At 41.5% G+C, this 14,736-nt stretch overlaps 1 protein-coding gene across 1 annotated transcript; it reads left to right on the top strand.

Moving 5' to 3' along the window:
* The first annotated feature begins 1,456 nt into the window (after window positions 1-1,456).
* LOC108883244 (histamine H3 receptor-like) lies at window positions 1,457-7,599 on the top strand. Its single transcript, XM_018676171.2, has 3 exons — window positions 1,457-1,906; window positions 2,491-2,657; window positions 5,079-7,599. Exons 1-3 carry the CDS (start codon window positions 1,660-1,662, stop codon window positions 5,829-5,831), a joined length of 1,167 nt encoding a protein of 388 aa, XP_018531687.1. The 5' UTR covers window positions 1,457-1,659; the 3' UTR covers window positions 5,832-7,599.
* The last annotated feature ends 7,137 nt before the right edge of the window (window positions 7,600-14,736 follow it).

Raw genomic sequence — 14,736 nt, 5'->3', positions numbered from 1 at the left:
ATTAAAACTCCTACGCTCGCTGTGTGCCGCTGCCTGCTCTGGTTCCTATGTTGCAACTGTGACGTGACTAACTCTGAGAGATGGTGGTGGTTCCATTTGTGGGGAAAATAACAGTAATTCAAGCTGGGCTCCTTCAGTCACTTCTACTGTTCTGTAGTGTTTCTCATTTCTCTTGGACCCCAGCTGGGGGACTGACAGGATAGTATCAGAATGCAAATAAGGCCCACAGCTTCTTCCACTGTGCACCACTGGGAGGTTACACACACACACACACACACACACACACACACACACACACACACACACACACACACACACACACACAAAGTAGCTAAACAAGAACATGAGATATGCAAATTCCAACATACTGGACTTTGAGAGGTACAATAGGCGAGGATGCTAAATATTTTATTGGGTGGGAGGAGAGTGTTAACAAAAATATGAGATTTATTTTAGGGAAAAAATGGCTATAACCTAATGTACAAATCATTCATTGGAGCATGGATGTGCAAATTATAACTGAAGTAAAAATGATTGTTTTATTGTCTATCTGTAGCTGTAGGGTGTGTTCAGTGTTGGATGCGATAACAGAGTGTTCACAGTTTTGACCCATTTACACTTGGTGGTAACATGTGATCTGCATCTGGGTGAGTCATCTGGACAATGACATCCAATCCATAAGTCTGCATGCACACCTGGCATTAATATGCATTTTCCCTTATCCAGAGAATGTATCCAGTCACATATTGCATCGTAATACGTGACGCAAATAACACAATTCACCCTGTCTCATGTCTGTCAGCATGTCTTGTCCATGCATGTCCTGTGGTCTATCATAACCCACAGCTTGCTGTTGTGAGGCAACAGCCAACATTGGTAGGCTGCTTGCTGATGTGGTGATGTGTGCCTGTGAATCAAATATGAGGTTTCTATGACTGGATTTCATTAGGGACAAGGTATGAGTGGAGACTATTAAACCAGCAGATCATTTTACTGCACTGATTCACAGCATGAAAATAATATTTAAAGATAAAAAGTTTTGACATTATATAATTAAAACGTGCCAGTCTCTATTTGCAACGCAGCGACAATAATTGCTGTGCTGCAGCATCACTTTCCATTGAACAAAGTGTGGGATGCTGCTGGAATAATACCCTTTCGTAATTCCATAATTACTATTAGAGGAAGGACATGGCTGTTAACTCCCATTCATTTCACATTAGTGATGAGAAACCAAACTTTTATGTGGTGTAACTGTATGAAACTTAGGATGCCAGAGTCACGTTATTATATCGACAAAGATACAGATCGTGGACATGCTTTTAAGATCAAAATCCTGCACATCATGCGTGATAAACTCTACTCTACGATCGTGTGGAGAAGTAATCCCATTACAGGGAGGCGTTACTTGCCGGCACTGCTGACAAATGCATAATTCATCAAGTGTCCAGACGACGTGTTGTGAAGAGCGTGGTGCGCTCCCTCGCGGATTTTCTCGGGCACTCTGCTCAGTTCCATCAAGAAAGAGAAGCTTCCCGTGCATGTATGGGGGTGTTGGATGCTGTGTCCGCTCGCCTGGCACCTGTTGCTGGCATATTATTATCAGAGCGGGTCTACTGAGGATTTTAACGACCGTGTCTTTCACCTCACACCAGGACCATGTCGAAGGAGCAAACTGATTCTAACTCCAGTGGGTACTATTTTGATAGTGCCTCAACTAGAGTCCAGAGCAGCATCGCGTTTTCAGGACCCGTATTTGTCATCTTGATGGTGATGATGGTGACTTTGGTTGTTGTGATAGTTTTGGGAAACGCACTGGTCATTTTGGCTTTTAAAGTGGACAAGAGTTTGAGAAGACAATGTAATTACTACTTCCTCAATCTGGCAATATCAGATTTTCTTGTAGGTAAGTCCAACCTTTATCAGATTATAGACAGAATAAAGTGTGAATTTCAAACGATGGAAGAGTTAGTTCTGTCATAATTTTCTATATGTTATGATATGCTGATATATTATAGGTACAGTTTTGAAAACCTTAAGATATCTGCTGATGCTGCTGGGCATGCTGTCAGTCCTCCCTGTAACACCTGAAGACATGTTGAGTTGGTTGACATTCAAAAATTAGGCAGATAAAAATGTTTTCTTCTGTCATTCTTCACAGTGGCATTGCTTAATTTTCTAACAGGCAATCTATCGATGATCTGCCTTTTCACCCTCACTCATTTTTCCCTCCTTAAAAGTTCAAAAAGGTAGAAAAATCGGATTTTATGGTATTTATAGGCACTATATGAAAACTGAGGTGTGTACAGTACAGTATCTTCAACAGCCATAACTTATTTTATATTATTACAGCTGTGCTTTACTACATTACCATGTATTATCTGTTTATACATGAACAAATGTGAAGTCGATGAATACACATTGCTGAAAATGTACTGTATGTGCCTTGGCTTTTTCTTCTTTTTTTTCTCCCAATAACTGTTTGTGTAGGGGCATTCTGCATCCCAGTCTACATCCCCTACATCCTCACAGGCAGGTGGACGCTGGGCCGAGGACTGTGTAAACTGTGGCTGGTCATGGACTACCTGCTTTGCTCTGCATCTGTCTTCAGCATCGTCCTCATCAGCTATGACCGCTTCCTGTCAGTCACAAGAGCAGTGAGTGGAACATCCTGTGCCTCACACCTTAGCGAGGAAAATTAGATTTTGTCCTAATTAAATGAAGGTGTACCAGAGTACTGTATGTTAGAGTTAATACTAAACTTGCTTGGGATCATTTTCCCTTCTCGGTTTCTACTCAGAGTGTATTATAACTTATTTTGTTCACATTTGAGAGGAGCATTAATGTTAAAAGTTGGAAAACCCTTTCCCATGTAGCTATCCAAAAGCTCACTGCAGCTTAATTTCTGACTGGTGAGTCTCCGAGGTCATTGGTAGGGGCAGTGCCACCTCATTCTCCCAAATGTGCCCATCTGCAGAGGTTAATCATTCCTGACCCATTCAGGCCCACTGCCACCCCTAATTATAGTCCTTCCCCATGACAAACAAACAAAAAATAAAAAAGTCACATTTCGACTTTGGGACAGACAGGGCTTTAAAAAATATGCAGAAAACAACACACTACTGTTGATAAGATATAACATTTGATTACACTTGAAATACTACAATTCATTTCCACTTCAGCAGGTTCAAATAATTTTATCTATGTCCATGTAACTGTGCTCCACTGCTTTATTTTTCTGAAATTCAACTGTCCGCCGACAGTGATTTTCTATTTTCTGCCTGTCTTGGCACGTATCCAGTAGTTAGAATATATTTCCAAACCTCTGCAGCTGTTAGCCCCATTGAATGTTTTGTTGAGGCTTGTCTGTGCATTAGCCGGCTGACTATATCCTATACACGGTGTGTTAACTCAGAGGTGGGATGAGGCTTGGCATGGTAGACAAAGAGAGTGTTATGTTTCCTTTCACAAGCACACACTTAACATCAGAGCAATGAATACAAATAACACCAAAGAGGGAGAGCCTCTTCTTTAATTAGCTAGCTTTGATCATAGAGATCCTCCTCCATGCCATGGTCCTTCCAACCTGGAGAGATCAATCATAGCAGAAACAGGCCACCGGCAGCCAAGCAGCATTTTCCTAAAAAGCATTTCTTCTCTGAACATTGAAAGACAAAGGATCGTCAGCAGTCACAGGACAAAGTTTGTCTTTGAAAAGAAAAGATGGGAGGCAGATTAGATGCATGTGTTTGGCAATTAGATGAAATGTTAGCACATTAACACAATGCTACCTGTGCAGTAAAAAAAAAGAAAATGTAATCTTTTTTGTGTTAGTTTTGATTACAAGAACGAGCTAAGACTCATTCTACAAGGTCTCAGGAGGAATCTAACAATTTAAAAAGATGATGGAAATTTTTCAGATTGTATTTCTGAGGACACCTGATTCTTCTCTGTTTAGCGGTACATCATTGCATGAAGCAGGGGCAAGAATTACTGTGTGCCAATTAACGTACACAAACAAAAATGGAGCCATTCCTCGTCCTCTTTGAAGAAGAATCACAGTTAGTCTCGTCATTCAAAGCAGCTGGAGAGGTTGTAAAGTGTGCTGCCCACTGAACAACAGTGTGGACAGGGACATAGGATGTGACACTAATTGAGACAAGTGGTCATGAGAGGTGCTTCATTGACTCAACACACATTCACACATTTTTCTGTACTGCATGCTGTCAGGGCTGAAAACATTCTGTTTGTCTTTTGCATCAAAAAGTTTGCTTTTAAAAATATATACTTATTTATCTGGATGTCTATTATGTATGATTAGCTTGATGCTATACATACATATTAGCTTGATACTTGATTATATTCTAAAATTCTCAGTTGTTGGCTCATTGGAGCCCTGGTAATGAAGGCTTTCACTGTTTGACTGGATGATATAGTAGACATGATGGCTTATATAGCTTCTGAATGGACTAGCCTCCATATTCACTGCATCACTTTGCTGTGATTGGTTCAAGTGCTGTAGTAAACAGTGCTGGAATTAAAGTAAGTACATTTACTTAAGGACTTAACATAAGTACAGTTTTGAGGTAATTGTACTGTACTTTACTTCTTCCATTTTTACTGTTTACATATGCTTCAGTATATTTTTGGGGCAGTTGTACTTTTTCTCAACACATTAATGTGTCACAAATAACAATCCAGTTTAGAACAAATAATAATATAACACTGACAAGAGCCATTCTACCTGCATAATCAGTACTTTTACTTTTGATACTTTAAGTACCCTTTGCTATTTTAGTCATTTTATTTAAGTAATATTTTGAATGCATGAGATTACTATACAGTATTTTTACACTGTTTTTTTTACTGTGTTACTTAAACAATCTGAATATCTCTTCCAGCACTGGTGTTATCCACCTCTTTAAAGACAGTGTACTTTAGGAGAAGTCATTGTCAAGTCAAGTCATTTTGGCCTAGAAATATTTCTACAATAATAGGACAATGCAGCATTTGTGTGATCCCATGCTGGCAACATTACTCAAAGTATATTTTCTTATTTATGCTTATATTTACTGCAGGTAAGTTATCGTGCCAGACAGAGCATGACTCATCAAGCCATAATGAAGATGATTGCTGTCTGGGTGCTTGCCTTTGTCCTGTATGGCCCAGCCATCATATTCTGGGAGCTGGCTGTGGGTAGAAGCCGTGTGCCAAAAGATGAGTGCTTTGCGGAGTTCTATTACTCTTGGTACTTCCTGCTGAGTGCCTCAATGCTGGAGTTTTTCTCTCCTTTCATCTCAGTGGCTTTCTTCAACCTCAGCATTTACCTCAGCATACGCAGGAGGAGGCTCCACAGTAGGGAGGTCCAGCTACACCTTCCAACAAGTGAACCTGCCTCTGCCCAGGGGGAAGGTATCCCTCTGTCCCACAACTGGGGGTTTGGGATGAAACTGGCTGTAAGAGGCTCTATCCACTCCCAGACGTCCTCTCCCAGTTTGGGTAAACTAGATCCCTCGACCAGCAGGGCGGCCCAGCCTAACCGTCTGTCCAGGGATAAGAAAATTGCTAAGTCCCTGGCTATCATAGTGTGTGTGTTTGCCATCTGCTGGGCACCGTACACCCTACTGATGATCATCCGTGCTGCCTGCAGAGGGCGGTGCATCCAGCATCACTGGTACGAGGTCACCTTCTGGCTCCTGTGGCTCAACTCGGCTATTAACCCGTTCCTGTACCCGCTTTGCCACAGTAGCTTCCGCAGGGCATTTAGCAAGATTCTCTGCCCAAAGCGGCACACTACTCCCCCATCATCTGTCCTTCGTGCTGGCCAGTGACAACCGGATGACTGTGGATGGATGGACGGGGACGAACAATGTGCCAAAGCAGCTATGGAAATGGAAATAGTCAAAACATAACCCATAAATTCCACAGTTTCAGCAGGTGAAACTTCACTGTGCACAGCTTGTTGTATAGACCATAATCAGTGGTTCTCAAGTGTGTTTGATATATAAGATTGGTACTGTACAGTGTGATGTAATTGACTCTCAATCAGTTCACTTTGTTCACGACCAAAGTATGTATTCATCATGCCTAAAAAAATCTGAATATACCAACACAAGTTACGGTAAAGGTAAATGAGTTTTCACTTGTTGTAAGAACTGGACAAGTTTACCAGTGCTGCATTGGTTTAAGGTGAGAGAAAAAAACAACAAAAGAGTGAAACTGAACCATTCAGAACCTATTGATAAATACCATGCAGGCATTGTAATAATATGTCAGCTGTGTCATATGTACTGTATTGTGGATATCTGTAGAAGCAAGGCCTAGAAATGCATTTTCCTTGACTAACTGCTACATTCTTTAGCACATTCATTGCCCTCCTTGTTATTATAGATGTTCTCCAGAAAATGAAACATAACTATTGCAGGCTGAATAGCAATTTGTTGGTTATGCTGTCTAATTCTTTATGTTAAGCAGCTTGTTGAATCTGTAGACATGATATTGAGCATTTATGTTCACAATAAGTATGATTCCAGCTGTGACTTCCTCGCTTCAGCTGCAGTAAAACAGATCACTATCACCCTCTGCTGTTAGAAAGTTTACTAGTCTTGCGATTGCAACAGAAGCACAGTGATGAAAACAAGTGCCATTAAGTATATATGTATGTAAAATGAAATGTTTGACCAAAGCCCAACACTAGGCTATTTTTTCCCTCTTCCTCTCTTTTTTGGCATTGCATTACATTACATTATATTATTTCATCTGTAAATTATTAAATTTCTTCATACATTCAGTAAATTTTCTGCACATTCAGAACTCCATATTTACAAACAAATGTTTTTTTTTTAAAACAGTAATATAATGTAGAAAAACAATACAAACCAAATATTCATATTGTTTTAACTATTACTGTGATCACATTACTGATAATCAAATTGCCACTAAATCATCCTAGAGCAATACCACCACCAGTCTTTTTTATTTGATTTTTTTTTTTTTTTTTTTTTTTTTTTTACAGAAAGTATTTGGCATTATGTTAGAGAGAGAAGTAACCTGTTTACAAACAATGCCAAAACACAATTTTACTGTGAAGAGTAGGTGTGTGTATCCGTGTGCCACTAGATGTCACCATTAACCTTTACAGCTTCCTATGTGCGCAGTGCTCAAGGATTAAGCTTCTATTCATCATGGGGTGAAGACTGTCTTTGAGATTTTCTATGGTTTCCATTAACTGTTTTACTTCACTGGTTGTGTTTGAGTTGTTAGTTAAATACATGCTTTATTGTTGCACCTAGTACCTGACTGATTCAAATTGTAACAGAAGAATATAACCTAATAATCACAGGTCTATGAAATTGGATGGTGCTCTCTTCAGGTTTACTCACAGTGAATCATTTTGCAGTAAAAAAGAAACAAACAAAAAAACAAAAACAAAACAAAAAGAGTAGTTGCAGTATTTCCAATGCTTTAGCAATTGTTATATATACTCATTAAGTGCTGTCATACTATTTTTGGTAACTGAGTAAATTCTGTGTTAGAGTAGTACTTTGAATGTTGTCTCTTTTGCTCAAAGGAAAATTATCCTATGAATAAATTATTGTTTTATTTTGTGACTTAAATTTGGAATTTTTTTTAAAAAAACGGATGGTAATCTTTATACATAGCATGACATGAAATAAAAAAAACATTTTATTCATGTGCTGCATTGTAGCACGTGAATGGCAGAATTATGCCCTGTAGTTGCTGTCTACCTGATGGCTAATTGGGTCAGTGCCAAGTGCAGAGTGGCTTTTGTTTGATGTGCAGATGAAATGCTGAGAGTGCAATACCATTTTTGTATTGTCCTCCAGTCTAGGTAGGTTTGATTTGATAGATTAAAGGAGTTCTTTCCAGATGTAGACTTATTAAACCCGTAATTACGCCATCATGTTAGATAGTGGGGTTACATTTGCAGGTGCCTGGGTCCCACAGGGGACTTACATTGCTCAAATTGTTGCTGTTGCCTGTGTGCACATCTGGGGCCCTGGTCAGGTGCTGGGAATAAGGGCACAGCTGCAGGGAACAGGCCCTCTACTCCCTCCCCACCCCCCTCTCTCGCTCCCTCTCAGCCAGTGGCGTGGTTGGGGGGACAGAAGCACACTTCTGACCAGAGGGATGCAGGCACATTTCCCTTGGGATGACAGAACTGCATTTATCAGCAGAATGGCAAGCCTGGGTTTACTCCCCGTGTATCTAAATGCGACAGCAAGAGCTGTATCACTGTGAGGAGGGCCTGCGCTGTGTGCAGTTACATCAGGAGCACTGCTATTGATTTTGTTGATAGATTGAAATGTCATGGCATGTGTGCCAAACCGATTGGCTACTGGCTGAGCGTGTACTGGGGATCATGCCAGCTTAAATTGGTCTAGGAGGAGCAATGCTATGTGAAAAAACACAGTTGAGAAATAATAATTTTGTGCACATACCAAGGTGTGCGAATGTGCCTTTTTAACCCTATTCTCTGTACGTATGTGGAAGCATTTATGGCGGGTTTAGATGTCTGTGACCCCAAGCAATGTATCTAAAAGCTGTGACCCCAAATGGAGCACACCTGTGACCCTTAAGTTTATAGAGTCCCATTAGCAGGAACTCGGTCAGCGATCAGAGGTGGGTGGGGGGGGCTATACAACCCGTGAGAGGTTCCCCTTTAGCACTTTTGTGGAATGACTTAATGCTGAAATCTCTTGTTAAGCAGATAACACCCATGGTCTACACAACAGATAATGAAAGCTGACAGATGTTTAACGAATCCACTGTAATTTTCTCTACATAGGGACGAACTATGCAATAGCATCATATTCACATACCAAGACTCTTTATAACAAAGTAGTTACCAATATGCTACACTTGTGGTGTTTTGGAATAAACCTGGAACATAAAAGTAAACTTGCAGACAAGACCAAAACCACTTTAGTCTGCAGATGCAGGTCAAATCTGTGACCTCTTTTGAAAATGTAGCATCACTTAGTGTACACGTTCCCCCTGCGTAGGCTGTTCACTTTCTCTGCTAACTAAATGTAAACCACAGTTAATATTTCATGAGGAGCATACTGAAAAAGAAAAACAGACTATTTCTGCTTGATTTTTTTGCTTTTTCCGTTCTTCCGTTTTTTTTTCCCCCTCTGCTTTTTCCTGCAGTGTACTTCCTGACTAGAGATTAAATAATTCCATTGGAATCCTCTTAGGATGGGTTCCCAGCACTTGGCAATTAAACAATTACATTTAATCAGCATGGGGCGACGCTTCAAGTCACCCTCATTTCAGACGTTGATTAAAAGCAATTCTGCAGTGGTTATTGCTGTCGACTTTGGAAACTGTGGTTCACTTAGGTTTACTGCATCTGTGGGGTCAGGTTGGATAGCAATATGGCAGGTTCAGTGGTGGTCGAGAGCTGTATCTGCCTCTGGTGGGTAAAACAGTAATGACAGAACTCATGGCAGACCTTACATTGTCCCTTAAGTCGGAGCTAGTTAGATTACTTGGAGACATTTTGACCCCACAGCGAAGAAGAGTCAACGAACAATAGAAAGGAGAGGAGCATTAAGTTACGCATGTGGGAGTCTAGATCCTGTGTGAGTGATTTTTTTTTTTTTTTTTTTTTGCATTACACGTGTGTATTTGATTGTGTCTATACACAGCTGTTTCTGTTTGCATCTGCATTTAAGTGCATTTTGCTTGAACGAAATGCACCTTGACATGTACAATTTCATCATGCCATGCAATAACATCTCCCTCTGTGATGGCAAACAAGCTGAGAGAGGGCAGGGGGGGCGGCGTGGGGTGGGGGGTTGGTGCGAGCCACATTTGACATTATGCCTGAGTGAGGGAGTGCTACGTAGTGTAGGGGTTGGGGCAAACTATAGTCTTCCCCTGTGCAACACAGATGAGTTGTGATGGATACCCGGCCCCCTCTTGTGAAACCCAGGTGCCCCTGTTTCATAAGGCACCCCACCGGCTCTCCAGCCCTCTTAATTAGCAGCTTCCGTCAGCTGGCACCCAGGCCTTCAAGCACCAGTCACACTGGCCTCTGCTGCTGAAGGAATCCAGTTCACTCCAGATCTTCAGCTTTTCTAACACATGGATACATGATGGGCGGGCTGAGTTAGAGAGAGAGACATTGAGGTTTTTCTCAAACCTGTGAATCATCCTGCAAATTTCCTGTTATCTAGATCAGATGCAGGGCTGGAAGGAGGAGAAAAATGCTGTTGAATGCTTTAGTCTGTGTCTTTCTGTGGCTTTTAATAATGATGGGCAACTGCAGAGAATGGGCCATGAGTTTTGAGTCTCAGCTGCAGATATGCTGTAACAAGACATTGATGATTTTTATATGATGAAGTCAAATATAGATAAAAGGTTTCACCAGGATGAGAATGTAGCCTTTTTCCTGGTGCAGTATCATAGCAGTGCTGTAACAATAGTCTCTTCTAATGACATTCCCCTAGTAACTTCTTGCCTCTATGAATCTCAGGGGGGAAGCGCTACAAAAAGTGATAATTACATGAAATATACATAGAGAATAAAGGGAGCATGTTTACATAACCAGGCCCATAAATATCTGACTGAGAAGACATTGTTCTCCGACTCCTTTTAAGCTGATCTCCCAGGGATGCCATTTTAATGACATGATGGTTTAAAGAGATGCTGCTCCATCTCGTTCCATATTTAATTAACTTTTGCTTTTCTGACGCAGAGGAAAAACAGAATAAAGAAAGCGTGATAGAGACAAACACACACGATAGCGAGGAGACAATAACAAATAGCTGGGAGAACAGAGAGGGAGGCAGGGGGAACATGAGCAGAGACCTTGTCATGCTTTTGTGAGCTGTTTACAATACAAGAGATGCAAAGGGAGAGGAGGGGCGGAGGAAGAGCGAGGGGGAGCAAAAAGTGGAAGACTGACATGGGTGAGGGAGGATGAGAGTGAGGGATGAGAAAGACGAGGGGGAAGAATGAACAGGAAGCACCTCAGGTTTTTCAAAAAAAAAGAGCGGGATGAAATTAAGAGAAAGGGAAAGAGGAAGATGGGGGAGAGAATGAGGGGAATACCAGGTCCTTGTTCTCCCGTGGGGCTCCATTATGGAGCATTTTTTAGTTCATCACCAATAAGCAAACAAGAGGAAAATAAATGTCAAACTGACAGTAAGAAGCAACATGTTTAACAGACATTCCAGATTTCCCAAAATAAATAAAAGAAATATTATCAAAAAGGAGGCCCCCGTTTTGTATTCCACTTTGGCCTCCTTCTCCACATTTATTAATTGCAGCACATTCCAGTGTTTATCCGCCATGTGTTCATTAAATAAACACATGACAGATGTCTGTCAGCAAAGATAATTTCACACAAGCATTAACATCATGCACATATACAAAGATTTCTGCTCATTGCAAAACATGGCTACATGCTAAACAGCGCAAAAATCTGTGCTGACGTGTGCATCTGCACGTGTGGTCAAACGCACTGAACCATTTGAACCGCTCACAATAAACTCAAATCATTTCACCAATGAATACATGTTCTGGCACTTAGATACAAGGGACTCAGTCCAGAATTTGGAGAGTGGCCCTCCTCTCTCTCAGGCAGCGTGTTTTCCATTTTTCTGTCAGCTGTATACGGTTGTACGCTGCATTATTGATACTTTCTTTCCCTTTTCTCTCCTCTTGTTAGACTCTTCCCTTGTCCTCATCTCATCACGCCGGCCACATTGGCTGCAGAGCCTGGAGAGTTGCAGCGAATTTGACCCCACCTGCTCTATATTTTATTGCTTGGTGTTTAATACATTTTTGAAAATCCTCCCCCATGCCATCCCATCCTATCCCATCCCATCCACACACACACACACACACACACAAAAGGAAAAAAAAAAAAAGATATAGTGCCTTGTCTATTTCAAGTGTCTGTCTTGGTGAGGCAGAGGGAGATGACTGGAGGGGGATACTCACCTTCAGCTCTCCCAGTTCAGGAGACAGGGGGGATCATTAGGAGGGGCTACAGAGGAGGGAAGAGTGTGAATGTGTTTGTTTGTCTATATGTGTGCTAGCTCAGTGATGGACTGGCGACTCGTCCCGGGTTTGTGCCCTGCTTCTTGCCCTGCGTGCGCTGGGGTAGGCTTAAGTCCCCAGTGACCCTGAAGAGGATAAATGGTTTAGAAAATGGATGGAGAGATGAAAGATGCAGCTTCCCAACACAAATCAACTCTGAATAAATATTTTATTTTTGAAAATACATTTATTAACATGTTCTAGTTTTGTACTTGCGCAGTTTGAAGTGGAGGATGAAGGTGAATATTCGCAGATTCACCAGACCTATGGGTGATATTTGTATCTTCAGGCCCTCTTTTCTAATTATTACCTGAGATCTGTCTTTGCCTGCCATACATTTGCAGGAAAAAAAAAATCTTTAATGTTACTCTGAGGAGGACGATGCATAGCTTCCATACCTGTCTTTTTTTATTTTATTATTATTGCTACAATTTAATTTTAAAGGCATATAAAGTGGAAACAAAGGAAACACACCAAAGACAACAGCAGAGGCCTCAATCCATAAACACTGTGGCAAGGCTACATGCTGAGGTAGAGGCGTCCATTTTGCTGACACAGTTCTGAAGTGAAAAGATGGCTCTCTGGATGTGGAGAGCCGGTGTGAGAGATTGGGTTACCCCAGACACTCCCAGCGGATCTCCCGGCCAAATGGATCTGGATCTCATGCTTGGGCGCACATATTGAATGCCATAAGAGGTCTCTGAGGTCTCCTTCAGTGGGAGGAATGCACAGCCTAACAATGTGGAGTTTCCACCAAACTAAATTTTGAACCAAAGAAGAGCGATAGCAAGGACATTGGAACACAAGGGACAAGCACTGAATGCATACTTATATCCGTGCTGGTTGTTCATACGGGATAAAATGGCACATTCTCAGCTTCCCAGGTAGCAACATACTACACAGGTTCAGTAGGATCTCATAATTCTTTAATAAAGTCTTAACAGAGGCTGCCACTTTTCCTCTGGAGGACGATGGGTATTAGGCTGTCAAATAAAAAAACAAAATGCCATTTCACACACAACCTGGACAAGAACAATGGCATTTCAGATACTCCCCAACATCTGGCCCGACTGCCCAGTTTCACTAAGGACTGGCCAGGCTCTTAGCAGCGCTGAGTGCCAATTGCATTGAGGTTACGTTCAGGCGACGACACCGCAGAGGATCGGCCGGGCTAAGTTATCTCTGAGCAAGCCATTCATTCTGCTGCTTTCTGATGGAAGAATACTTGGGGGCTGTGTAATTATATTGCTTTAAATGAACCCCTGAGAACGCCCCTGCCAAAGCGCCCACAAAGTCTCACACTTGGGCGAGTGTCAGAAAAACAACGGTTGTGTATGCACTCGTGTGTAGCTATGCGTGTGTGTGTGTGTGTACATTTTGCTGCTTAGGCTGGCGTTAAAAGGGAGGCCGCAGTGGTTCTGATACGCCTCACAAGTGAATTTAATTAAATCATAAATATGAGCTGGAGGCCGCCACCCAATTTAATGTAATGGATGATGTGGGCCAGTCCATCTCTGGCAAAGCAAAGTTCTGGACCCATTCAAATGCCCTTGAAGCTTATTAAAAGTGCCTGGCACAGGGAGATGCTAGCAAAGTTGTTTAATGGATGCCCAGCTTGCATTCAGTATGACAGTTAATGCTGGGCTGTACCATCTCTGATTTGGACGAGGGGTTTGCGTCTCTGCCGTGGAAGTCTGTCACTGCAAGAGGCCCTGTCCATTCCTCATCTGATCCTCATTATAGTAATGTAATAAAAGCTAATAGATGACAGACAACATGCACATTTGATGTTATGCTTGGAATAAGAAAATTCAATAAGACAAGCCTCACAAAGCCCGATTACACAGATGCTTTATACAACACTGTATGTGATCATTTTCTGTGACAAATGAGCTTTAATATCATCATCCAGAGGAATCACATCCATATTTTTATATATGTTTTGCCCATAATGGATCAAAAGAGTATATAAAATGTATATGAATATTATTGTGCTTTTCTAGTTATTCTTATCTATGTCTGAATATGCTTACATATGCAGAAGTATGCAGTATTTCCCATATGCAGTTTATAATGAAATACAGCGTCTGCTCTGTATTTCAAATGAAGCATTAGTTTACAGTCATTTGTTACTCACAGTATAACCTAGTTACAGTGCTACGAGCTGCAACGCTGAGCCTTTTCAAAACAAAACTGAAAGCTTCAACAAATGTTATGCTGCTCGCGTGTCACCATTGATGAATCATTTGCCGAGACAGACAGATGTTGTTGCACGGGTTTTGTCCCATTCGGCAAAGGCAGAAGAATCTTTCCCTCGGTCCCCCGGAGTGCTGGAGGCTCCCTAAATAGACCTAGCACAAGGGTGTGTAGAATGGGACCGCACAGGGTGATGGGTAATGGAGTCATTAATAACACAGACCTCCCTTAAGATGCTCAGATGTTCGTTAGCGAGAGCCACGAGGGAGTGGGGGGAAAAATAGGATGCAATTTGATACAATAAAAAAAAAAAGAAGCAGTGTAAGCTTTTGATGATGATGGCGTTTATATTGTCATAGGTCTTGTCTGATGGGTTAATTGTGTCCACACGCACACACATTACCGCACAGATAACAAGTACGCCTCACAAACACAACACAACACAATGAAGGGACATTGAGGCCA

Source organism: Lates calcarifer, linkage group LG4 (genome assembly GCF_001640805.2).
Source record: "Lates calcarifer isolate ASB-BC8 linkage group LG4, TLL_Latcal_v3, whole genome shotgun sequence".
NCBI lineage: Eukaryota > Metazoa > Chordata > Actinopteri > Centropomidae > Lates > Lates calcarifer.
This window is presented reverse-complemented; position numbering and strand designations above follow the sequence as displayed.

Coding starts and splice junctions, on each gene's coding strand:
- LOC108883244 (XM_018676171.2), top strand. CDS start 1,660: ATGTCGAAGGAGCAAACTGATTCTAACTCCAGTGGGTACTATTTTGAT. Junction 1,907..2,490: donor AATATCAGATTTTCTTGTAG/GTAAGTCCAACC, acceptor CTGTTTGTGTAG/GGGCATTCTGCATCCCAGTC. Junction 2,658..5,078: donor TCCTGTCAGTCACAAGAGCA/GTGAGTGGAACA, acceptor TATTTACTGCAG/GTAAGTTATCGTGCCAGACA.